This window comes from Lepus europaeus, unplaced genomic scaffold, assembly GCF_033115175.1.
Source record: "Lepus europaeus isolate LE1 unplaced genomic scaffold, mLepTim1.pri SCAFFOLD_266, whole genome shotgun sequence".
Taxonomy (NCBI): domain Eukaryota; kingdom Metazoa; phylum Chordata; class Mammalia; order Lagomorpha; family Leporidae; genus Lepus; species Lepus europaeus.
Window position 1 is genome coordinate 65,509 of NW_026909146.1, and position 22,982 is coordinate 88,490.

Genomic DNA, 22,982 nt, shown 5'->3' on the forward strand with positions numbered 1-22,982 from the left:
GCCGTGGTCTGCGTCTGCTTCCGGGCGGGGCTCCCGACCCTCACACCGCGTGTCCCGTGCGCCGCTGGGCAGAGCTGGCAGGGCCAGACGGCCCTGGGGTGGACGCGGGGACTGCCATCCTCTGGGCGGCTTTGGTGGGTGCTGGGGGGGGTGGGAGCTCCTGTCCATCCCGGCAGGAGGGGCCGGTGGCAGGTGCGCTGCGGCAGGCCCCACCCACTCGGCGCCGGAACCTCCTGGGTGGAGGCGTGGCGAGGGCGGGGCTACGGCCAAGAACGGCAGCGCCAGGGTCAGCGCGGGTGCGAGTCCCTGCTGCCTCGCTCCGGAGCGCAATCCCTGCCGATGGCTCACGTGCCCCGGGCCCGTCCCTCACGCGGGGGACCCGGAAGAAGCCCCCGGCTGCTGTGGGCATGTGGGGAGTGACCCAGTGCACGGAAGACCTGTCTACAATGCTGCCTCGTGGGGAGTGGCCCGGTGCGTGTCCCGGGTGGAAGGTCACGGGAGCCCCTGACGTCCCAGGGCCAGCTGCCGGCTCCAGCCGCTGCCCCGGCAAGGGCCGGGAGGGCCCGGCGCCCTCGCCCAGGGTCCACCTGCAGAGCCGAGTCCGCTGAGGCACGTGCGTCCTGGAGCGGCCGGGCCCGGGCTCCCGCACCGCAAGGGCCGGCGCTACCTGGGGAGCTCTAGGTGCGCTCCGGGTTACCCTTGGGGGAGCTGCCCCTGGCCTGGCCTTGGACCTGCAGGCCTCGGTGCCCCCGTCCTCCCCGGAGCTGCAGGGCAAGGGCATGGCAGTGCTCCCCTGGAGTTGAGCCCCCTCCCGCGGGTCACGGTCCTCGCCGCCCGGCCTGCTCCCTGGACAGGAAGCTCCACGCCGGCACCACCCCTTGCAAAGGCCGCCCCGGTGAGACAGGAGTGTGCGCCCCCGCCTACACCTGCTGCCTCGCGGGGCTGCGAGCGAACCAGGGGCCTGGCCCCCTGCTGTCCTGGGGCTGTGCGGTGTGCGAACACCAGGCCTCGTGGTCTGGCGTCCATCCCGGTACTGTGGTCCCTTCCCATCTCCGCCCATGGACCTGCGTGCTGGTCTGTCCCCGGCGCCGCCGGCAGGGGGCGCCGCTGGGCACCGCGTCTGCAGCTCGGCCCGGCTCCCCGCGTCGTGTTGCCCCTTCTCCCCGGGCACGGCCCTCGGGTGCCATCGGGGCTCTGCAAGTCAGTCGCTCCCCGCGCCCCCGCTGGGCGCCTCACCGGCCTGGTTCCTAAGGGCCGGATTTTGTCTGGTTCTTTGTGGACGGACCGGCACACAGCAGGCGCTTGATAAGTGTTCAGATTATTGAGTGAATGACTGCGGTGTGGCCCGCAGCGCCCTGCTCAGGGTCGGTGACCTCGGCGCGCAGCGGGCGTCCGCAGCGTCTCCGAGCCCTTGGCGGACCCGGCAGGTGCCCGAGCCACCGCACGCGGCCGTCCACCGCGGGGTGCCCCGTCCTCCGTGCGGACCCTTACAGCTGCTCAGGGACTGACCGTCACCCTGTCACCCTCCGGTGCCCAGCGCACAGCGCCCCGGACCCCGCCCCGTGAGGGCCGGCAGGCACTGGAGACGCCCCGCCTCGCCCCCTTCCGGTTCCTCCCGCCCGCCCTCTGCGCAGGCGCAAGGCTGCCTCCGCCGCAGCCCCCCACCCCCATCCCACGGCCGAGGGGCGGGGCGCGGGTTGGTCCGAGGCGGCCGCGGCTCCATGGGGCTCCTGGCGCTGCTGGGCCTAATGCAGTCGGCCTTTCTCGGGGACCAGGTAGGGCGCAGGTGTCCTGCCTGTTGGTGGGGGGTGGGCTCCGGCCCTGGACGCGGCCGGGCCGGGGTCTGCACAGCTGGAGCGGTGGTCTGCGTTGGGGGCGGGGCGAGGTGGCAAGCACACGGAGACTGGAGGGGTCGGGGTCTGGCGCAGTCGCCCTGGAGACGGTTACCAGGGAAACTGCCTCGGGATGCTCGCAGGGCTGGGAGCCCCTCCCGCTGCGACCCCCCTCCCCAGGTCTGCGCAAGCGCAGGCCTCGCCCTCCCCAGCCCTCCGCCTTTGAGGGAGACCCTCTGACTCCTCCCCACTGCGCGGACCAGGACGGGGGCCTGCCAGTGGGCGCACGGCGCGGAGACTGGCGTGCGTAGGGTGGGGGGCCCGGCCACGCCCTACGCCCCGCAGGTCCTCAGTTTCCCGCTGCGGACGCCGCGCGTGGGGCGACCCCGACGTCGCTATGATTTCACGAGAGCCATCCATCCCTAGAGGTCTCAGGACGTTTTGAATCCCGGGGCTGAAACGTCCCCCACTTGAGGGAAACTGAGGCTGGGGTGCCATGGGGAGCGCAAGGTCACGCCTCCGTCAACGCAGAGCCTGGGCGCGGGGCGGGGGAGCTGTCCGCGGTGCTGACGGGGCGCGCACCTGGGGGACCGAGCCGTCTCAGGGCGCGGCCTGCACCGCAGTGGGGCCCTGCCTGGCCCAGCCCTGGCTCCCAGCCCGCGGGCCGCCCCTGCCATTGTGCGGGGGGCTGCACCTGCCCCTCCGCCCCCACCCCGGCACACAGTGGCTGGGGGTGGGGAAAGGCTGGGCGCCGAGGTGGCGGGGCCAGCCGAGTACAGAATGAGGAGGCCCAAGGACACTGACCCCTGTGCTGTGCAAGGCTGTGGCCAGGGGTGGTGAGGAGCAGGCTGGGCCAGCAGGGGAACTTGGGTTCTAGAACTCGGCCCACGGTTTCACCGGGTGGGGTGGGGGTGATGTCCCAGAGGGCTGGGGTCTCAGCCTTCCAGGACCTGGCCATGCCCCCCCCCCCCGGGGTGGGAGACGGGGACGGCTCCAGGGGCTGACTCCACCCTCTGCTTCCTGGCCGAGCCTCAGTGAGCCCGTGTGCACCAGAATGGGACTGGCCACTGGGCCTCCCTGCCCACCCCCACCGGGTGCCTTGAGCACTGGGATTTAGCTCCACTGGGGTGGGGGACAGGGACTGTGTAACCCCCCTGCCAGTGAACCCAGCTGGAGACTGAGGCCAGAAGAGAGCCCCCCCCAAGGTCACAGGATGGCAGAGGGAAGCCCGGGCTCTGCCAGCCCCGCCTTGCTCCAGCCTCAAGGCCCGGGCCGAGCCCCACTCCCCACTTCTGCAGCACCCCCCCCCCCCCAGCGCCTGGCCCCTCCCAGCCAGACTCACAGCCTCCAGCAAGGGACCTTACCCTAATAACACGCAGGCCAGCCGTCCCCAGCTCTGGAGGCCCTGGTGTTGCTGGGATCCCCAGCCGCATGGCTCCTGGGCACCCCGAGGCCGTGGCAGCCATGCCAGCACATGCGAAGCCTCCAGCATCTCCCCGTGTGGCGGAGGGGCCGCGGAGGGCGCTGGCCGTGCCCTGGCCTCCCGGCCTGCCATGTCCCAGGGTCCTCGGACCTGGCCGCCTCCTCACCCTGCACGGGGGCTGCGGGCTCGGCCCTAGGTGTCACCAGGGACTGGGCTGCGAGGGTCAAGTGTGGGACAGGGTAGACACTGGGGTGTGGGGGGAGGGAGACAAAGAGAGGCTGGGGAGAGCCGGCCCCAGAGGGTGACTGAGGCCCCCAGGCCCTGCGGGGAGACAGGGAGAAGTGGGGGGGCGGGGTGCCTGCCTGGCCCTTCTCCCCCGGCAGCCGGGACCCTGGGGAGTTCCAGCTGGACCTCTAAATTGTGGGGAGGGGCTTGCGCCTGCTCTGAGATCCCACACCCCCCTCCCAGCTCGCACCCAAGATTCTGATGTAACATCCAAGACGCGGGCTTTGCTCTCAGACCCTGCGAATCCAGCGGTGGAACAGGCGGATTCGCCATACACGGGGTGGGGGACACGGGCCCTGGGCCTCCGGCGCCCCTTACTCATGGGGGTCGCCCACCCCCAGAAGACGCAGCCCCTGAGCCCCGCGCAGGGGCTCGCCGCCCCGCGGCTGCCGCCGGGCCCCGCCCCGGGCCGCCATTGGCTGTTGCCATGGCACCAGCCCGTCTTCCCGCGCCGCCATTGGCTGCCGCGCCTGCATCCCGCATCCCGCATCCTCCCCCGCTCCGCTGGCCTCGTCCAACGCCGGGAGCGGCGGCGCCGCCTGGCCAGGCCCGACCAGGGCTTTGTCCACCCCGGGAGCCCGAGCCCTGCAGCTACCCCGTGGCCCGGCCAGGATCCCTGCTGGGGGGCGCGGAGGACGGGAGCCCAGGCCGGGGCGCCCCAGCGCAGCTGCAAGTCCACGGGTGCGTGTTCCCTGGTGGAGGGCGGGGGCGCGACCGACCCGGGCCTGAGGGGCTCTCCGCAGACTCCGGAGCCGCCGCTCCCACAGCGCATGGGCTTCGGGGACAGGGCCCGCCGGGCCGGTGACCCTGTGGCTTCGGGGCGGGCCCCTGGCTTCGGGTCTGGGAGCCATGGTCCCCTCCTGCTAAGAGGGGGAGGGGCCGGCGTCCACGCCCGTGACGCTCTCCCCTGAAACGCAGCCACTCCTGCTCGGTCAGGAGGCCCCTGACACAGCACCCTGGGCGGTGAAGGGCAGGTAGGGGGGCTTCCTGGAGGAGGTGGCACCGTGTGACGGATGGCAGGAGTTAGGAAAGATGCTGTAGGCCAGGCCGGGGCCTGAGGGGGACCCCGGTGGTCTGCCTGGTGACTTTGGAAGCTCCCTCTGACCGTGTGGGAGGAGTGGACTTGGGCTGTGGGAGGCCAGGCTGGGGCTGGTGAGAGGGCCCTGCGGGGTGCCAGGTGGGCATGCTGGGGTCACGGGAGTGACCCCTGACTGTGGGGACAGAGGGTGTCAGAGGAGGCTGGGCCTGGGCCACCGAAGAGCCACATGGGACTGCCATGGGAGGGGCCATGTCCATCATGGTCAGGGCTGCGGGAGGCCGTGGGGTGTGGGCTGAGGGGCAGATGGGCACGCCTCATCCACTGCCCCACCCCCGGCTGGGCTCGGACCCTGGTTCTGTCCATGTGGCCCCCACCTGGGCTGGTGTCCCGGCAGAGACCCTGACCTTGGGTGGGAGGCGGGGGCTTCCCGCAAACCCAGGCATGGAGAGGGGGCGGGTCTGGGTTCCAATCGCACCTCAGTTCCTCCCCTGGGAACCAGCTAACTGGCATGGAAGCAGCCACAGCCTGGCCCGGGGGGAGGGGCAGGGGTCTGCGAATGGGTTGGCTCCGCCCCCTTCACCCCAATTCCAGCTGTGCCATTGCCAACATCAGGTGGGCTGGGGGCAGCGCAGAGGAGTGACGGTGTGGAGCGGGGGGGGGGGGGGGAGGTGCAGGCGTCCCCAGTGTGCAGAGCAGGGCTGATTTGGGGAGGGGGCTCCGAGGTGGGAGGCGGCAGAGGGGATGAGCTGTCATTGGCTCGCTGCAGACAAAGGCGGAGGGGGGCGGAGAGCACGGCCGGGAAGGGAACAAAGAGGAAGGGGCCGTGGGGAGGGGCCGCAGGAGGGCCAAGCTGAGGGAGGAAGCTTCGGCCAGCTGGACAGAGGGAGGAGGCTGGGCTGGGGCATGAACAGAGGCTGGGGCGGGGCAGCCCCCTCCGGCGGGCACCGCGCGGGCACAGCGCAGGCGGGGGCTCCAGCTGCAGGGCCACGGGGCTGATTGGGTGGGCTCAGCTCCACCCCCAGGGGCTCCCTACGCTTCCCTGGCCAAAGCCGGCCGACCCCCACGGAGCCCCCTTGTCCGTCAGCCGGGCCACGTGCCATCTGCCCGCCCAGCCGGCCTCCGGGGGGGCTGTGAGCACTGGCACGAGGAGGGGCCGGCCTGGCTGTGCTGTGAGCTTGCCGGCCAGCCGGTCCACCTGGGGAGCAGCTGCCTGTCCACCGGCCGCCTGGCCTGTCTGGACACCAGACATCTGCCCGGGGGCCCTGCCGCTGTCCCTACCGGCACTCCCCGCGTCTGCCGGGGTCCACGGGGGCCCTGCGTGCGGGGCCCCAGGGCTGCGGCTGGCCGCAGGGCGCACGCTGACCCCCCGGCCCCCCGCCCCAGGCGCTGCAGGAGTGGAAGATGTCGAGCTCCGTGGCATCCTACGAGCAGCTGGTACGGCAGGTGGAGGCCCTGAAGGCCGAGAACAGCTACCTGCGGCAGGAGCTGCGGCACAACTCCAGCCACCTGTCCAAGCTGGAGACTGAGACGTCGGGCATGAAGGTGGGGCCGGGCGCCGCGCGGGGGTGGCGGCCGGGGGTGCCCGGGGAGGGGCGGCGGCCCACAGCCGGCTCCTCCCGTCCCCAGGAGGTGCTGAAGCAGCTACAGGGGAAGCTGGAGCAGGAGGCGCGCGTGCTGCTGTCCTCGGGGCAGACCGAGGTCTTGGAGCAGCTGAAAGGTGAGGCCGGGGCTCCCCCCCACCCCGCGCGGGAGGGCGGCCACGCGCTGACCGCTGCCTCCCCCGCAGCCCTGCAGATGGACATCACCAGCCTGTACAACCTCAAGTTCCAGCCTCCCGCGCTGGGGCCCGAGCCCGCCGCGCCGCGCACCCCGGAGGGAAGCCCGGTGCACGGCCCCGCGCCCTCCAAGGACAGCTTTGGGGAGCTGGGCCGGGCCACCATCCGCCTCTTGGAGGAGCTGGACCGCGAACGGTGAGAGCGTGGGAGCGGGACCCCGGGCAGTCACGTGGCCGCGCCCCGCCCCTCGGGTTCCTCCGCCAACCGCGGCTCCGCCCACCTCTGACCCTTTCCGCAGCGGGTGGCCCGCGACCTTCCCCGCCTGGCCCAGCGGACTGCCCACAGCGGGCCAAGAGGATGGGCGGGGGGGGGGGGCGTCCCCGGGGGTTCCCGACACACAGGCGTCGCTAGGGGCGGGCGCTGTCCAGTGCCAGGGCCCAGGGCGGCCTTTGTAGAGAGAGGGCCGCCGTCCAGGAGGCCCGGGCTGGGGGCCAGCAGGGGCAGGCAGGGGCCAGCGCCAGGCTCGGCTGGTGTGCGTGCGTCGACTCTGGAGTAGCCTGGGGGGTGTCCGCGCTCGGGCACTGCCGCCGCCCGCGTTCCCAGCCTCAGGCTTCCGCTCTGAGGAATGGGCGTGCGTTGTCGCGCAGGGCCGGTAAGCAGGGGCGGTGCTGCGCGCGGGGCGCCGCGACTCCCGGGAGCTGGGGGAGGCCTTCCCCGAGGCGGGGTGCGCACCAAGGAATCGGCGCCAGGCCCCTCGCTGACCCCCCATCACGGGTGGGCCCCAGCCCCAGCCCGGCCGTGGCGGAGCCCGGAGTGACCCCGGCCGCCCCCGCCCGCAGGTGTTTCTTGCTGAATGAGATTGAGAAGGAAGAGAAGGAGAAACTGTGGTACTACTCGCAGCTGCAGGGCCTGTCCAAGCGCCTGGACGAGCTGCCGCACGTGGAGACGGTGCGCGGGGCGTGGGGCGCGGGGCGGCGGGGCGCGGGCGCAGGCGCGGCGCGGCGGGGCTTGTCCAAGCGCCTGGACGAGCTGCCGCACGTGGAGGCGGGGCGCGGGGCGGCGGGGCCTGGCCGCCCCCTCACCCGCCCGCGCGCGCCCCCCAGCAGTTCTCCATGCAGATGGACCTCATCCGCCAGCAGCTGGAGTTCGAGGCGCAGCACATCCGCTCGCTGATGGAGGAGCGCTTCGGCACCTCGGACGAGATGGTGCAGCGGGCACAGGTGCGTGGCCGCGGCGGGGGCGGGGGGCGGGGGCCGTGGGGGGGGTCCCGCCCCCGGTGGCGCGAGGGCCCGGCCCCCAGCGCGGGTGTTTCTCCCGAGCAGATCCGTGCATCCCGCCTGGAGCAGATCGACAAGCAGCTGCTGGAGGCGCAGGACCGGGTGCAGCAGACGGAGCCCCAGGTACGGGGCGTGCACGGGCTGGGGGACGGAGCCCGGGACGCGGCCCGCTCCCCGCCCCGCCGTGGGGCTGACCCGCTGGGCCTGGCGCGCCCCCTGCAGGCGCTGCTGGCTGTGAAGTCGGTGCCCGTGGACGAGGAGCCCGAGGCGGAGGCTCCCACGCACCCCGACGACGGCGCCCCTCAGCCTGGCAACAGCAAGGTGCGCGTGCGGTGCCCGGGCTGCCTGGGGCGGGGGCCACAGTGTGGGTCCCAGTGCAGCGGGGACAGCAGCTCTGCCTCCTGGGAGACCCAGACGTCCCAGCCGACCCAGCCTCTCCCGGCAGGTGGAGGTGGTCTTCTGGCTGCTGTCCATGCTGGCGACGCGGGACCAGGAGGACACGGCGCGCACGCTGCTGGCCATGTCCAGCTCGCCCGAGAGCTGCGTGGCGATGCGCCGCTCGGGCTGCTTGCCGCTGCTGCTGCAGATCCTCCACGGCGCCGAGGCGGGCGCGGGAGCGAGCGCACGCGCCAGCGGCCCGGGGACGCCGGGCGCCAAGGACGCCCGCATGCGCGCCAACGCGGCGCTGCACAACATCGTCTTCTCCCAGCCGGACCAGGGCCTGGCGCGCAAGGAGATGCGCGTGCTGCACGTGTTGGAGCAGATCCGCGCCTACTGCGAGACCTGCTGGGACTGGCTGCAGGCGCGCGCCGGCGGGGGTGAGCGCGCCCGGCCCCCAGCGCGCCCGGCCCCCAGCGCTTGCCCCGGTCCCCCCTCCAGCCTCCACCGCGTGCCCCAGCCCCCAGCGCGCCGCGGCCTCCACTGTGCCCCCCAGCCTCCACCGCGCCCCCCAGCCTCCACCGCATGCCCCCCGCAGCCTCCACCCCCAGCCTCCACCGCCCCCCCCCCCCCGCAGCCTCCACCGCGTGCCCCCAGCCTCCACCTCACGCGTGTCTGCGGGAGCTCAGGCTAAGGCGCTCTAGAGCCTGATGACAGCTGGGTAGAGCAGACCCCCGCCCCCCGCCCCACCCCCCTGCCGCTGTAGGTGGCTCGGGCGGGGCGCAGACCTCGGTCCCCGTTTCTGCCGCTGGTCGCACTTGGCCCAGCGCAGGCGCCCGGCAGGCGTGCGGGGTCTGAGCGGGCCCCTTGCCCACAGCGCCAGTGCCCATCGAGCCGCAGATCTGCCAGGCCACCTGCGCCGTGATGAAGCTGTCCTTTGACGAGGAGTACCGCCGGGCCATGAACGAGCTGGGTGAGCCCCCGCCCTTCCCCCGCCGCTCCAGCCTCAGCTCGGGGGTGGGCGGCCCCCCGGGGCCCGGGCAGGTGCGTCCGTGGGCGCTGGCCTGGCGACGCTTCAGGGACGTTATGAGGGCTCCCCCAGGCCGAAAACACAGGTTGGGAGATCTCCACGGCCAGACGTGCGCCCGCTCTCCACGGGCCACAGCCGGGCAGCCGGGGGCCCTGGGCGTGGTTTTGTTTTCTCAAAGATTTCTTTAGTTTTATTATTTGAAAGACAGTTATGGGGAGGGGAACAGAGAGAGGTCTTCCATCCACTGGGTCACTCCCCAACTGCCCGTGATGGCTGGAGCTGCTCCGATCCAGAGTCAGGAGCTCCATCCGGGTCTCCCACGGGGGTGCAGGGGCCCAGCACTTGGGCCATCGGCTCCCCGGCTCCTGTCCTGACCAGACCAGAAGTAGCAGCAAGGGACAACTTCAGCTTTCCTGTGTCTGCCTTGAAGTGGCTGCAGTGTCCACCCCTCACCCTCACCCTCCCCCCCCCTCGCCTTCCCCCATTTTGCTTGAGAGGCATCCACTGGGTCACTCCCCTGATGCCTGGGCCAGGCTGAAGCCAGGAGCTCCATCCAGGTCTCCCGCAAGGTTGGGGGGGCTCAGGGACTGGAGCCGTTGCTGACGCCGCCCCGGGTGCACCAGGGAGCAGGGCTGGGCGCCGGAACTCCAGCTGCACCAAGACCCGCCCCTGTGGCCCCCAGGGGCCTGGGGGTGGCACAGCAGGGGCAGCCACTGCCCATCAGAGTGCCTGGGAAGGCAGTAGCTGCGCCCCCCCCCCCCCCCGGAGGCCACCGCAGCTCCGGCTCCTGCTCCCGCCCGGTCCAGCCCAGCTGTTGCAGGCGTTGGGGGGAACCAGTGGATGAGAGATCCATCCCTTGCTTTCAAATAAATCAGTCCTACGTTTGTGGTTAGAGTTCACAGTGGGGTGCAGGGAGTCTGCGGGCCCCTGCTGGGCTGGGCTCTGGACCCCGGGCGTCATAACTCCAGGGGGGCTCCAGCCCCTGGAACCGGCTTTGGAGCCCCCAAAACCTGGGGGTGTGCACGGGGTCCTGATAGGCCGAGGGCGCGGGAGAGCCTTGGCTCTCCTCCCCGCCCGGCATCTCAGAGTGTGGTAAAATGCGCCCAAGCCGGCTCCTGCGCTCACCGTGCCCGCTGCCCCCAGGACTTTCTCCTCTGACCAATGGAGGCGCCATGGCCGCGGCACTCACCCCCCGCCCCAGCCCCAGCCCCGGGCACCCCTCAGCCCCTCCTGGTCTGGACCCCCCAGAGTGGGGGGGCACAGGCAGAGGCTGCTGGCAGGAGGGAGGGGCAGTGGGCATCGCCCGCGGGGAGAGCGCGCCCCAGCCTGGCCGTCCCGGTGCCTGCAGGTGGGCTGCAGGCCGTGGCGGAGCTGTTGCAGGTGGACCATGAGATGCACGGGGTGACCCGGGACCCCCTGAACCTGGCCCTGCGGCGCTACGCAGGCATGGCCCTCACCAACCTCACCTTCGGAGATGTCGCCAACAAGGTGCGGGGAGGGGGGGGCCTGGGGGCCGGGTCACAGGGCCTGGGCGGCCGGTGGGGGTGGTGGGATGCCCCCTGTGGACAGCAGTGCTCATCGCAGGGCTAGGGGCTCTGGCCTGGGCCCCCGCTGGGGGCGGGGCCTTCCCCAGGCCCTACCTGCCGTGACCCCAGGGCTGTCCTGTTGCCCCCACAGGCCACGCTGTGCGCTCGCCGGGGCTGCATGGAGGCCATCGTGGCCCAGCTGGCCTCGGAGAGCGAGGAGCTGCACCAGGTACTGGGGTGGGGGCGCCCCGCGTGCTGGGCTTGGGGGAGCCTGGGCCCGGGGCCCACGGTGCCGCTCGCCCCCGGCCCCAGGTGGTGTCCAGCATCCTGCGCAACCTGTCCTGGAGGGCGGACCTCAGCAGCAAGAAGACCCTGCGGGAAGTGGGCAGCGTGTCCGCGCTGACACAGTGCGCACTGCGGGCCTGCAAGGTGGGCATGGGGGCGGGGCCCGCAAGGTGGGCACGGGGCGGGGCCTGCAAGGTGGGCACGCGGGTGGGGGGCAGGGCGTCCAAGGCGGGCACCGGGGCAGTGGGGGGCGAGCTGCGGGCCTCCAAGGTGGGCACCGGGGGGCGGGGCCTCCAAGGGGGCACGGGGGCAGGGGGCGGTGCGTCCTCTCCTGAGTGCTGTGACTCCAAGGCGGGCGCTGAGGGCAGGGCGGCGGAGACGGGGCTGCGCGGCGGCCCTGAAGGTGCAGCCCCGGCCGTGACCTGTGCCCCGCGCCCCCAGGAGTCCACCCTCAAGAGCGTGCTGAGCGCCCTGTGGAACCTGTCGGCGCACAGCACGGAGAACAAGGCGGCCGTGTGCGCCGTGGACGGCGCCCTGGGCTTCCTGGTGAGCACGCTGACCTACAAGTGCCAGGGCGCCTCGCTGGCCATCATCGAGAGCGGCGGCGGCATCCTGCGCAACGTGTCCAGCCTGGTGGCCACGCGCGAGGACTACCGGTCAGTGCGCACGGGCGGGAAGGAGACAGACGGGAGGGGGAGATAGAGACAGGAGGGGGGGAGAGGGGGAGGGAGCGAGCGAGAGAGGGAGGGAGGGAGGGAGGGAGGGGGAGAGAGAGACAGGAGTGGGGGAGAGGGGGAGGGAGCGAGAGAGAGGGAGGGAGGGAGGGAGGGAGGGGGAGAGAGAGACAGGAGTGGGGGAGAGGGGGAGGGAGAGAGAGAGAGAGGGAGGGAGGGAGGGGGAGAGAGAGACTGGGACGGGGCGGGGAGAGACAGAGACAGAGACGGGAGGGGGAGAGAGACAGGGGAGACAGAGACTGGGACAGGAAGAGGGACAGAGACAGGAGAGAGAGGGAGGGGAAGGGAGGGAGACGGGGAGAGGGAGGGGGAGAGAGGAGAGAGGGAGACACAGAGACAGGAGAGAGAGGGAGATGGGGGAGAGAGAGGGAGACAGACAGGAGAGAGACGCTGTTAGGGAGCTGGCGTGGAGGCGGAGCCACCAGTACTGGAACTGGCGCTCAGATCTGAGATGCTGGTGTCGCAAGTCGTGGCTTTTTAAATAATCACAACACCTGCCCTGAATTTTAATTTAAAATTTATTTGAGAAACGCAGACACACACCACCACCACCCCTCCCACCTGCTGGTCCACGCCCCCAAATGTGCGCTCTATCCCTGAGGGTGGGGCGGGGCCCTATCCCCCAGGGGGCGGGGCCGTCTGCTCTGCCCTATCCCCTGGGGGGCGGGGCCGTCTGCTCTGCCCTATTCCCCGGGGGCGGGGCCGTCTGCTCTGCCCTATTCCCCGGGGGCGGGGCCGTCTGCTCTGCCCTATTCCCCGGGGGGCGGGGCCGTCTACTCTGGCCGCCCTATCCCTGCAGGGCAGGGCGGGGCCGCCTGTTCCGGCCACACCTGACCCGCCCCCCCCCACCACCACCACCCCCCCCCCCCCCCGCCAGGCAGGTGCTCCGCGACCACAACTGCCTGCAGACGCTGCTGCAGCACCTGACCTCGCACAGCCTGACCATCGTGAGCAACGCGTGCGGCACGCTCTGGAACCTGTCGGCCCGCAGCGCGCGCGACCAGGAGCTGCTGTGGGACCTGGGCGCCGTGGGCATGCTGCGCAACCTGGTGCACTCCAGGCACAAGATGATCGCCATGGGCAGCGCCGCGGCCCTGCGCAACCTGCTGGCCCACAGGCCCGCCAAGCACCAGGCGGCCGCCACGGCCGTGTCCCCCGGCGCCTGCGTGCCCAGCCTCTACGTGCGCAAGCAGCGGGCGCTGGAGGCGGAGCTCGACGCCCGGCACCTGGCGCAGGCGCTCGGCCACCTGGAGAAGCAGGCCCTGCCTGAGGCCGAGGCCGCCGCCAAGAAGCCGCTGCCGCCCCTGCGGCACCTGGACGGGCTGGCGCGGGACTACGCCTCCGACTCGGGCTGCTTCGACGACGACGACGCGCCTTCCCTGGCCGCCGCCACCGCCGAGCCCGCCAGCCCGGCCGTGCTCTCCCTCTTCCTGGGCAGCCCCTTCCTGCAGGGCCAGGCGCTGGCCCGCACCCCGCCAGCCCGCCGCGGCCTGGAGCCCGAGAAGGAGGCCAGCGGAGAGGCGGCCGTGGCGGCCAAGGCCAAGGCCAAGCTGGCACTGGCGGTGGCGCGGATCGACCGTCTGGTGGAGGACATCTCGGCCTTGCACACCTCGTCCGACGACAGCTTCAGCCTCAGCTCTGGGGATCCCGGGCAGGAGGCACCGCGGGAGGGCCGGGCGCAGTCCTGCTCGCCCTGCCGTGGCCCTGAGGGCGGCCGGCCGGAGGCGGGAGGCCGGGCGCACCCCCTGCTCCGGCTCAAGGCGGCCCACGCCAGCCTCTCCAACGACAGCCTCAACAGCGGCAGCACCAGCGACGGCTACTGCCCGCGGGAGCACATGCGGCCCTGCCCGCTGGCCGCGCTGGCCGAGCACCGCGAGGAGCTCCCGGGCGGGCAGCCGCGGCCCGCTCGGCTCGACCTCGACCTGCGGGGCGGCCAGGCTGAGGGGCCTGCCCGGGACGCCGCCAGCACCGATGCCCGTGTGCGCACCATCAAGCTGTCGCCCACCTATCAGCACGTGCCGCTGCTGGAGGCTGCGGGCAGGGCCAGTGCAGGGGCCCCCGGCGGCCCCGAGGCACCCCCCGCCGCCCGGAAGCAGGCCTGGCTGGTGGCGGAGGGCCTGAGCCAGGTGCCCGAGAAGCTGGGGGCCGGGCGGCCAGCCGCAGCCAGCAGGGTGCTGCAGAGGCTGGTGGCGCAGGAGGGGCCCCTCTCGCTGTCCCGCTGTAGCTCGCTGTCCTCGCTGTCCTCAGCCGGACGCCCGGGCCCCAGCGAGGCCGGAGACCTGGACAGTGACTCCTCCCTCGAGGGCCTGGAGGAGGCCGGCCCCGGAGAGGCAGAGCTGGACGGGGCGTGGCGCGGGCCGGGCGCCGCCTCCCTGCCCGTGGCCATCCCGGCGCCCCGGCGGGGCCGTGGCCGGGGCCTGGGCGTGGAGGACGCCACACCGTCCAGCTCATCCGAGAACTGCGTGCAGGAGACGCCGCTGGTGCTGAGCCGCTGCAGCTCCGTGAGCTCCCTGGGCAGCTTCGAGAGCCCGTCCATCGCCAGCTCCATCCCCAGCGACCCCTGCAGTGGGCTGGGCAGCGGCACGGTGAGCCCCAGCGAGCTGCCCGACAGCCCCGGGCAGACCATGCCGCCCAGCCGCAGCAAGACGCCGCCGGCCGCGCCACCCGGCCAGCCGGAGAGCAGCCAGTTCAGCCTGCAGTGGGAGAGCTACGTGAAGCGCTTCCTGGACATCGCCGACTGCCGCGAGCGCTGCCGCCTGCCGTCCGAGCTGGACGCTGGCAGCGTGCGCTTCACTGTGGAGAAGCCGGACGAGAACTTCTCCTGCGCCTCCAGCCTCAGCGCGCTCGCCCTGCACGAGCACTACGTGCAGCAGGACGTGGAGCTGCGGCTGCTGCCGCCCACCTGCCCTGACCACGGTGCTGGCCAGCGCCGGCGAGAAGAGGCCGCCGGACGCCAGGAGGGGCCGGCGCCCGTGGGCTCCCGCACCCGCGGGGCCACGGACCAGGAGCTGGAGCTGCTGCGCGAGTGCCTGGGGGCGGCCGTGCCCGCGCGGCTCCGCAAGGTGGCCTCGGCGCTGGTGCCCGGCCGCCGGGCGCTGCCCGTCCCGGTCTACATGCTGGTGCCCGCCCCGGACCGGGAGGACGACTCGTGCGCCGACTCGGCCGAGGGCACGCCGGTCAACTTCTCCAGCGCCGCGTCCCTCAGCGACGAGACCCTGCAGGGGCCCCCCAAGGAGCAGCCCCGGGGCCGGCTGGACAGGCAGGAGCCCCCCGGCCTCGCGGCCCCCTCCAGCCAGGTCTCAGGGCACCGGCTCAAGGCCGGGGGCACCGGCCGAAGCCCGGAGCAGGCACGGGGCACAGGCAGGAGCCGGGCCGGGCTGGAGCTGCCCCTGGGCAGGCCCCCAAGTGCCCACTCGGACCGGGCTCGGGGGGAAGGGGGGAGGCAGTCCCTGTGCCTCACGACGCCCACCGAGGAGGCCGTGTACTGCTTCTACGACTCTGACGAGGCGCCCTCCTCGGCCGGGCCGCCCCCGCGGCGACCGTCGGCCATCCCGCGGGCCCTGAAGCGGGGCGGGAAGGAGGCCCGGGCCCCAGCCAAGGCAGCCGCTCCGGCCCAGCCGCCCCCGCGGGCCCAGCCCCGGCTGATCGCCGACGAGACCCCACCTTGCTACTCCCTGAGCTCCTCGGCCAGCTCTCTCAGCGAGCCCGAGCCCTGTGAGCGGCCGGCCAGCCGCCGGGGAGGCCCGGAGCCCACAGTGCCCCAGGCCCCGCGCCGGGGAGGCGGGGGTGACAGCTCCCCCAGCCCGCGCTCCGAGGAGGCGCTCCTGCGCCGCTGCATCGGCTCGGCCATGCCCAGGCGCCGGCCCCTGGCCTCTGGCCCCCGGCGCCGCAAGGCCCGGGCTGCCGGGCAGGACGAGCGGCCGGCGGAGGCGCCCCGGGACTGTGGCGAGGAGGCAGCCGGCTCAGACCGGGCCTCCGACCTGGACAGCGTTGAGTGGCGCGCCATCCAGGAGGGCGCCAACTCCATTGTCACGTGGCTGCACCAGGCGGCCGCGGCGGCCCCCCGCGAGGCCTCCTCCGAGTCCGACTCGCTCCTGTCCCTGGGGTCTGCTCTGTCCACAGGCCCCTCCCTGCAGCTCTCCAAGCGCAGGAGCAGGCGCCAGCCCGGGGCCGGGGCTGGGGCCGGGGAGGGCAGTGCCCGGCGGCCGGAGAAACGGAGCCTGGTCTCAGCCAAGAGCGGCGCGAGCCCCCGCACGCCTGGCGGCCCTGAGAAGCCACGCGCGGCTCAGAAGGTAGCGGCGGGGGTGCCGGCCGTTCTCCGGGGCCGGACAGTGATCTACGTGCCCAGCCCGGCCACCCGGCCCCAGCCCAAAGCTGTCCCTGGCCCCCGGGCCACACCGAGGAAGGCGGCGGAGCCCCCCAGCCCGGCACAGCCGCCAGCCGCGGGCAAGGCGCCGGCGCCCGGGCAGCAGCGCTCTCGGAGCCTGCACCGGCCGGGCAAGATCTCGGAGCTGGCGGCGCTGAGCCACGCCCCCAGGAGCGCCACGCCCCCTGCTCGTCTGGCCAAGACCCCATCTTCAAGCTCCTCCCAGACCTCGCCCGCCGCTCAGCCTCTGCCCAGGAAGTCGCCCCCGGCCACCCCAGCTGCAGGGTCTCTGCCCGGCCCGACAGCCCCCGGCGTGCCCAAGACGCCGGCGCGGGCCCTGCTGGCCAAGCAGCACAAGACCCAGAAGTCGCCCGTCCGGATCCCGTTCATGCAGAGGCCGGCCAGGCGCGGGCCGCCGCCGCTGGCCAGACCCGCCCCGGAGCCCAGCCCCAGAGGCCGCGAGGGGGCAGCGGGGGCGCGTGGGGGCCGACTGGGCCTGGTGCGTGTGGCCTCCGCCCGCTCCAGCGGCAGCGAGTCCTCGGACCGCTCGGGCTTCCGGCGCCAACTGACCTTCATCAAGGAGTCGCCCGGCTTGCTGCGCCGCCGGCGCACGGAGCTGTCCCCCGCCGCCGGCTCCGCCGCCTCCGCCTCCACCTCCCAGGGCGCGTCGCCCCGCCGCGGCCGGCCCGCGCTCCCCGCCGTCTTCCTCTGCTCTTCGCGCTGCGACGAGCTGAGGGCGGCGCCCCGGCAGCAGCCGACCAGGCCGGGGTCCGGCCCCGGCCCGCGCGCGCCCCGGCGCACCAGCTCCGAGAGCCCGTCGCGCCTGCCCGTGCGTGCGTCCCCCGCGCGGCCGGAGGCGGTCAAGCGCTACTCCTCCCTGCCCCACATCAGCGTGGCCCGCAGGCCCGACGGCGCGGCCCCGGGAGCGCCCCCGGCGCACGCCCCCCAGCGCCGCGGGAGCGATGGCGAGGCGCGGCCGCTGCCCAGGGTGGTCGCGCCAGGCACGACGTGGCGGCGCATCCGGGACGAGGACGTCGCGCACATCCTGCGCAGCACCCTGCCCGCCACGGCCCTGCCGCTCCGGGGCGCCTCGCCCGAGGAGGGCCCGGCCGGCCCCCCGCCGCGGAAGACCAGCGACGCCGTGGTGCAGACGGAGGAGGTGGCCCAGCCCAAGACCAACGCCAGCACGTCCCCGAGCCTGGAGAGCAGGGAGCAGCCCCCCGCCCCAACCGGCGCCCCGGCCGCCCTCCTGGGCAGCGACGTGGACGGGCCCGCCCCGACCAAGGGCCCTGCCCCCGCGCCCTTCGCCCACGAGGGCTTGGGTATCGCCGTGGGGGGCTTCCCTGCCAGCCGGCATGGCTCCCCGAGCCGCGCAGCGCGCGTCCCGCCCTTCAACTACGTGCCCAGCCCCATGGCGGCGGCCACGGCCACCACGGACTCTGCCGTGGAGAAGGCCCCGGCCCCTGCCCCCACTGGCCTCCTGGAGTAGGCCCCGGCCAGCCTGGCGGATGCTGTGCAGATGCGCCTAGCAGGCCAGCTCACCGCGGCCGCACCTCGCCAAGGCCTCCTCTCAGAAGGGAATGGGGTGCAAGTGCCCCCTAGAGGCGACCCCGGGGGAGCCACTGCTGGAACCCCAAGGCTCCCGCGGCCGAGGGGAGGGAGCAGGCTCAGGAGGCGGGCTGGGCTGTCGCGCTTAGCAGGACGGGAGCCTGCAATTACTGCTCCTGCTAATTCCTTAATGAGGGCCCCGCCAGTTGGTTTCCACTCCCAGCCTCAGCTGGGGGAGCAGGGGTGTGGGCTGGAGCCCAGACAGCGCCCCAGGGAGGGCCGAGGGAAAGGTGGCAGGGAGGGGAGGGGGCCGCCAGGCTACCCTGGACCCCCACCCCCCGGTGGGGGAGGCTGGAGGCCAGCAGGCGTGTGAGAGGGACGGGTTCCTCGGGGGATGCTGGGGTCGGGCTAACCCTGCTGCCCTGGGACGCCACTGCCAGGCTGAGGCTCCGTGGGCAAGGCAGGTGTGGAGGGGGCTGGGCGCCCGGCTCTGTGCCTCACTCCCAGCTTCCTCTGCACAGACCACGGGACCCCAGGGCCATCACAGCCCGGGGGCAGAGCCTCATCACACCCCGGCAGCCTGAAGGCTGCGGGAGAGGGGGCCCGCGGCCCTGCCCACCTCCACGGGGGAGTGCCCTGCAGAGAGAGCCAGCGACCTCTTCCCTGCAGAATCCGGCTGGGGGAGGGAACCCAGCAGGGCTAACCCCCCACCCCGGGGAGGGGGCTCCACCCGCCCTGCCCTGTCCTCCACACTCGTGGGCCTCGGCCAGACAGCCACAGGCAGCAGCCCGGGCAGGCGCCCCCTTCAGGCCCCACCCGTGCCCCGCAGGAGGAGCAGGGGTGGCCCCCAGGTTCCGGGGCGCGCCCCAGGTGCCTCGCACTTCCTTCTAGGCCACGGCTGCCAAGCAGGGGTCTGGGGAGCGGGGGCAGCGGCCAGGAGATGACCAGCGGGGGGGGGGGGTGAGGGCAGCGCCCGAGGCTTCTGCACACCCGGACACGGGCCTGGGGCTCGGAGGGGAAGACGCAGGCAGAGCTCGCCCCGCCCGGTGTGGGGAGACCACAGAGTGACCTTTGGACAACGGAGCTGAGCCGTCCTGGGGACCGGGTCTTGTCCGGCCCCTGACCCTGGACACCAGTGCCCCCCCCCCCCCGCCATCCCCAGGGCCACTGAGGATCGGTGGCCTCCCCTCCGCCCACCGCCTGTCCCCCACGCCCTGCAGCGTCTGTCCCAGTGTACATAGCGTGCCGCCCGCCAGCACCCCATGTAAAGGACCACGCCCCCTGCACCCGTGTCGCACAACTTTAATAAACGGAGCTGTCCAGTCGCCTCTGCTGTGTGAGGGGGTGGGGGCGGGGCTCCCACACTGGCCAGGAGCAGGGAGGCCAGGGGGCCCCGCTGGCCCAGGGGGACTGTCCCCCCGGGGCGTCTCTGTCCGGCTCCGCCCTTGGCTGAGGCCCAGGCTGTCAGGCCCAACAGTGCCCGCGGGGCGGGGGGGGGGGGGTGTCTCTGCCCCGGCTGAGTGGCTGTGGCTGGGGTCTCCGAGGCTCAGGCAGGAAGGGAAACTCCTGGGGCTCGGCCCTGCCCCCCGGGACTCGGGGAGCCGGGGGCCAGCGGGGCCTCTGTCCCAGGGAGGGCGTCCAGGGCCTGGCCCGTGGCTGCTCCGCTGTCCACTGCTGACGCCTCCCCCGCGGCGACGAAGGGGCGGCTCCTGCCCAGGAGTAGCAGCGTGAGGCTCGCCGGCCCCGCCAGGGCGGCCGGCCCCCCTCTCAGCCAGGGAGTGGTGCGCCGGGCCAGCGTCGGCCCGGGAGCACAGAGCGGCCCGATAGATGGGCAGGGTCCGCTGGGGGTAGGCGGTTCCCGGCGCCGCACAGGGTCCGCTGGGGGAGGCGGTCCCGGGCGCCGCACGGGGTCCGCTGGGGGAGGCGGTCCCGGGCACCGCACGGGGTCCGCTGGGGGGAGGCGGTCCCCGACACCGCACTGGGTCTGATGGGGGGAGGTGGTCCCGGGTCCGCTGGGGGAGGCGGTCCTGGGCGCCGTACAGGGTACGCTGAGAGGAAAAGCGGTCCCGGGCGCCGCACAGGGTCCGCTGGGGGAGGCGGTCCCGGACGCCGCACAGGGTCCGCTGGGGGAGGCGGTCCCGGGCACCGCAGAGGGTCCGCTGTGGGAGGTGGTCCCGGGCGCCGCACAGGGTCCAGCCGGCGCCCGGGGCGCGGAAGGGCCCAGGTCAGCCCGAGGCGCCGGGCAGCGCCGCGCGCGTCACGTGGCCCACGTCCAGCTCCAGCTCGGCACCGGCTCGCCGCAGGCCCTGGCACTGCTGCCTTAGCCCCTCGCCCGCCCGCTGCAGCCGCGCGTTGGCGGCCACGTAGGCCCGGCTCTGCTGGTACAGCCGCTCCCGCTGGGCCTCGGGGGCCTCACTCCCGGGGTCTCCTGGGGGGTCTGGGACAGCAGAGGGGGCGTCAGTGGCGAGGGAGCCCCCAAGGCCGGAGCCGCCCCGCCCGGGGAGCCGGCGCCTGCAGACCCCACCCCGGCGGCCTGGGCGTCCCACAGTCACGCGGGGCCCACGCGTGACCTCGCACGCCCTGGCACATGCCAGTCGGGGGACACCCGTCTCAATAGCGGGGCCCCAGGTCCCGGCTGCACCCGTCTCGCACGCTGTTCTAGAAACGCCCTCCTCGGCCATGATGGGGCCACACCGGGGCCGCTGCTCTCCCCGGCCGCCAGCAAGGAGCCGGACCGGACCATGACCCCCACACACGGTCCAGGGCCGGAGCAGCAGCAGGAGGCGGGCAGCCCGGCCCCACCGCTCAGCGAGCTCGTTTTGCTGAAAGGGGGGCGCGGGGGCCGCCAGCTCCTCCCTGGCCTCGAACCCCGGCCGGACGCCTGCTCACTACAGGGGACTTGCAAGACGCGGCTCGGCCCGGGGCTGCCGCCGGCCCGGGCTCCGCCAGGTGCCCTGTCCCCCAGAACCTCCGGCTGACGGCAGCGGCCCGCGGCGATGCCCAGCAGCCCCGGGTCACACAGAGCCTGGCACGGAATGTGGTCCTACGGCTGGGGCTGTTAATTCATCGGGGGAGGGGGGGAGGAGTGGGAAGAGGGAGAGGGGAGGGGGGGTCCTCTACCTGTGGTTCACTCCCCAGATGGCCACAACAGGCCGGGCTGAGTCAGGAGCTCCTTCCGGGTCTCACGTGGGTGCCCTCCCCGTATAACTTAGTTCCAAAAACTAGGCTCCCGGGGCTGGCGCTGTGGCGCAGCAGGTAAAGCCGCCGCCTGCAGTGCCCGCATCCCACATGGGCACCGGTTCGAGTCCCGGCTGCTCCACTTCTGATCCACTCCCTGCTGTGGCCTGGGAGAGCAGTGGACGATGGCCCGAGTCCCTGGGCCCCTGCACCCCCGTGGGAGACCCGGATGGAGCTCCTGGCTCCTGGTCAGCCCAGCTCCGGCCGCTGCAGCCATCTGGGGAGTGACCCAGTGGACAGAGCTCCGTCTCTTACGTCTTTGTCACAAAAGAAAGAAGGAGTAAGGACAGTGGGCGCCCCCAGAATCCTCAGGCCTCGGCCCACGGGGCGCTCCGGGGCAGGCGGGGGCCTGGGCCCGGGGCTCGGTACAGCTGAGCGCCTGGCGGAGCCCGGAGTCCACCCGATCCTGCACGCAGAGCCCAGTCCTCGCGTTCCCACTTCTCAGTCCCCCCGCCCCGGGGACCCCTGCGACCCCCACCACGGCCCCTGTCCGGGGCGCGCTCCCCTCCGTTGACGGCGCCAACGCCTCCCTCGGCCCCGGGCCCACGCAGCACGGGACGCAAGGTCCCGCCCCAGCCGCCGCCCCTGCCCTGCCCCGGCCCGAGCCCCTACCTTCCGGGGCCAGCGCGGTGAAGACAGGGTCGTGGGCCGGCGCCCCGCGCACGTCCTCCAGGATCTGCTCCACCGTGGGCGGCGCCGGGCGCGTGGGCAGCACCACGCGCTTCTTGGCCTTGGAGCCCATGCCTGCAGGTGGCAGAGGAGGCGTCACAAGGCGCGTCCCCGTCGCGGCCACTGCCCGGGAGCCCGCCCCCGACTCACCGGGACGCCAGCCCCGAGACGCCCGGGCGAGCCGCTTCCGCTTCCGGCCTTGCGCGACCCGCCCCCTGGCACGTGACGCTTGCTTCCGGCTCCCTTCCGCTCCCGCCCGGCGCTCGCCGTGAGGCCCCGCCCCCTCAGGGGGCTGCGCCTGCGCGGCTGGCGGGCGGGCAGGGTCGCGGCTCCGGTCCGCGTCCGAGTCTCCACGGAGCGGGACCCTGTGTGCGACCGCCGCGGGGACCCCAGGCGCTGGTGCGGGGTCCGGGTCCCGCAGCAGCTTTGCGCGGCGCAGCGGACAGCGGCCGTCAGTCACCCTTGCTGCGCGCCCCGCGAGCGGCCACTTCGGACCCCGTGTCCGCGCGGACGGCGGCAGGAAGACCCCGCCCCCCGTTTGGGGCCGGGAAGGCTCCGTGGGGCCGCCCTGAGCTGGGCGGTGCCGCCCGCAGCGATGCACCTGTTCGCCCGTGCCCTGCCCCCTGCAGCCGGCGAGCGCGCCCACGGAGTGTCCGAGGGACGCACCTGCCCGGCCGCCCCCGGCCCGCTCTGCGAGGTTCTGGCGGCCACCTGTGGGCTCCCCTCCCCGGGGGCAGTGCGTGACCCCGCTCCTCGCTGATGGCTCGGGGACGCACGGGGGCATCCCGGGTAGCGGGCCCCTGCGCCCGCGTGGGAGGCCCCGGTGGAGTTCCTGGCTCGGGCCTCGGCCTGGCCCAGCTCCGGCCGCTGCGGCCAGTGGGGGAGTGAGCCAGCGGATGGAGGACCTCTCACCCCCCCACCCCCACTTTTAAAATGTCACAATATGGAGAAGCTGGGGGGGGGGGGCTGCTTCATGTGCAGGCCCGGGCGTTCCGCTGTCTGGACGTGGTCGTCACTGGGACCCCTCCCGCGGCCCGGGGGGGAAGCCACAGCCTTGGTGCCGCTGGTCAGCCTTTATTTGCAAGCCCAGAGCTGGCCCACGGCTGGTCATTCTCCCGCCCACCTTTCCCCAGAGGCGGGCAGGGAAGGGTCGCTGGTCGTGATCCGGCTTCTGCCCCACCCCCCCCCACGACCCACCCACCCCCTCCAAAATCCGTAACAACGAGACGTCGGTCTCCCGCGCGAGTCGGGAGGTTCCAGAGGGCCCTGGCTGGGCCTGGCGTCGCGGGCCTCCCACCCCCCCCCCCCCCCGCAGGCCTGCGCCTCGTGCCCAGCGAGCAAGGGCTGGGGCCGGGGCGAGGCCACCTTCCTCCTCCAGGCCGGGGGCTCCGGCGGCTGGGCTGGGGGAGCGCCGGCGGCGGCCCCTCGAGCTGGGGGAACTCAGGCCCCCGCAGAGGAGGCTCCGGCTGGCTGGCCGAGCCGGGAGGGGGTGGCCCTGGCGTCCGTTCCGCGTGGAGCTCGGGCAGCCCCCGCGCTCACCGCCCGCCGGGTGTTGTGGAAGGGCCGTCGCGGGCAGCA

General features: G+C 73.7%; 2 protein-coding genes across 3 annotated transcripts; one reads left to right on the top strand and one right to left on the bottom strand.

The window, feature by feature from the left end:
* The first annotated feature begins 5,962 nt into the window (after nucleotides 1-5,962).
* On the top strand, nucleotides 5,963-17,885 carry APC2 (APC regulator of WNT signaling pathway 2). Of its 2 annotated transcripts, none has more exons than XM_062185100.1 (14): nucleotides 5,963-6,121; nucleotides 6,206-6,296; nucleotides 6,366-6,549; nucleotides 7,194-7,302; nucleotides 7,458-7,574; nucleotides 7,677-7,754; nucleotides 7,854-7,952; nucleotides 8,077-8,455; nucleotides 8,869-8,982; nucleotides 10,388-10,527; nucleotides 10,717-10,794; nucleotides 10,878-10,994; nucleotides 11,292-11,506; nucleotides 12,462-17,885. In XM_062185100.1, the coding sequence occupies exons 1-14, from the start codon at nucleotides 5,981-5,983 to the stop codon at nucleotides 17,437-17,439; spliced, it is 6,840 nt and encodes a 2,279-aa protein (XP_062041084.1). In that variant the 5' UTR covers nucleotides 5,963-5,980; the 3' UTR covers nucleotides 17,440-17,885. The 2 variants fall into 2 exon arrangements, with proteins under 2 accessions (XP_062041084.1, XP_062041085.1); XM_062185101.1 differs by having other exon boundaries at nucleotides 7,461-7,574.
* Nucleotides 17,886-19,716: 1,831 nt separating this feature from the next.
* CUNH19orf25 (chromosome unknown C19orf25 homolog) lies at nucleotides 19,717-21,633 on the bottom strand. The gene is made up of 3 exons (XM_062185102.1): nucleotides 21,555-21,633; nucleotides 21,348-21,479; nucleotides 19,717-19,935 (listed from the first exon to the last, which is right to left on the bottom strand). Exons 2-3 carry the CDS (start codon nucleotides 21,475-21,477, stop codon nucleotides 19,724-19,726), a joined length of 342 nt encoding a protein of 113 aa, XP_062041086.1. The 5' UTR covers nucleotides 21,478-21,479; nucleotides 21,555-21,633; the 3' UTR covers nucleotides 19,717-19,723.
* Between the last annotated feature and the right edge of the window lie 1,349 nt (nucleotides 21,634-22,982).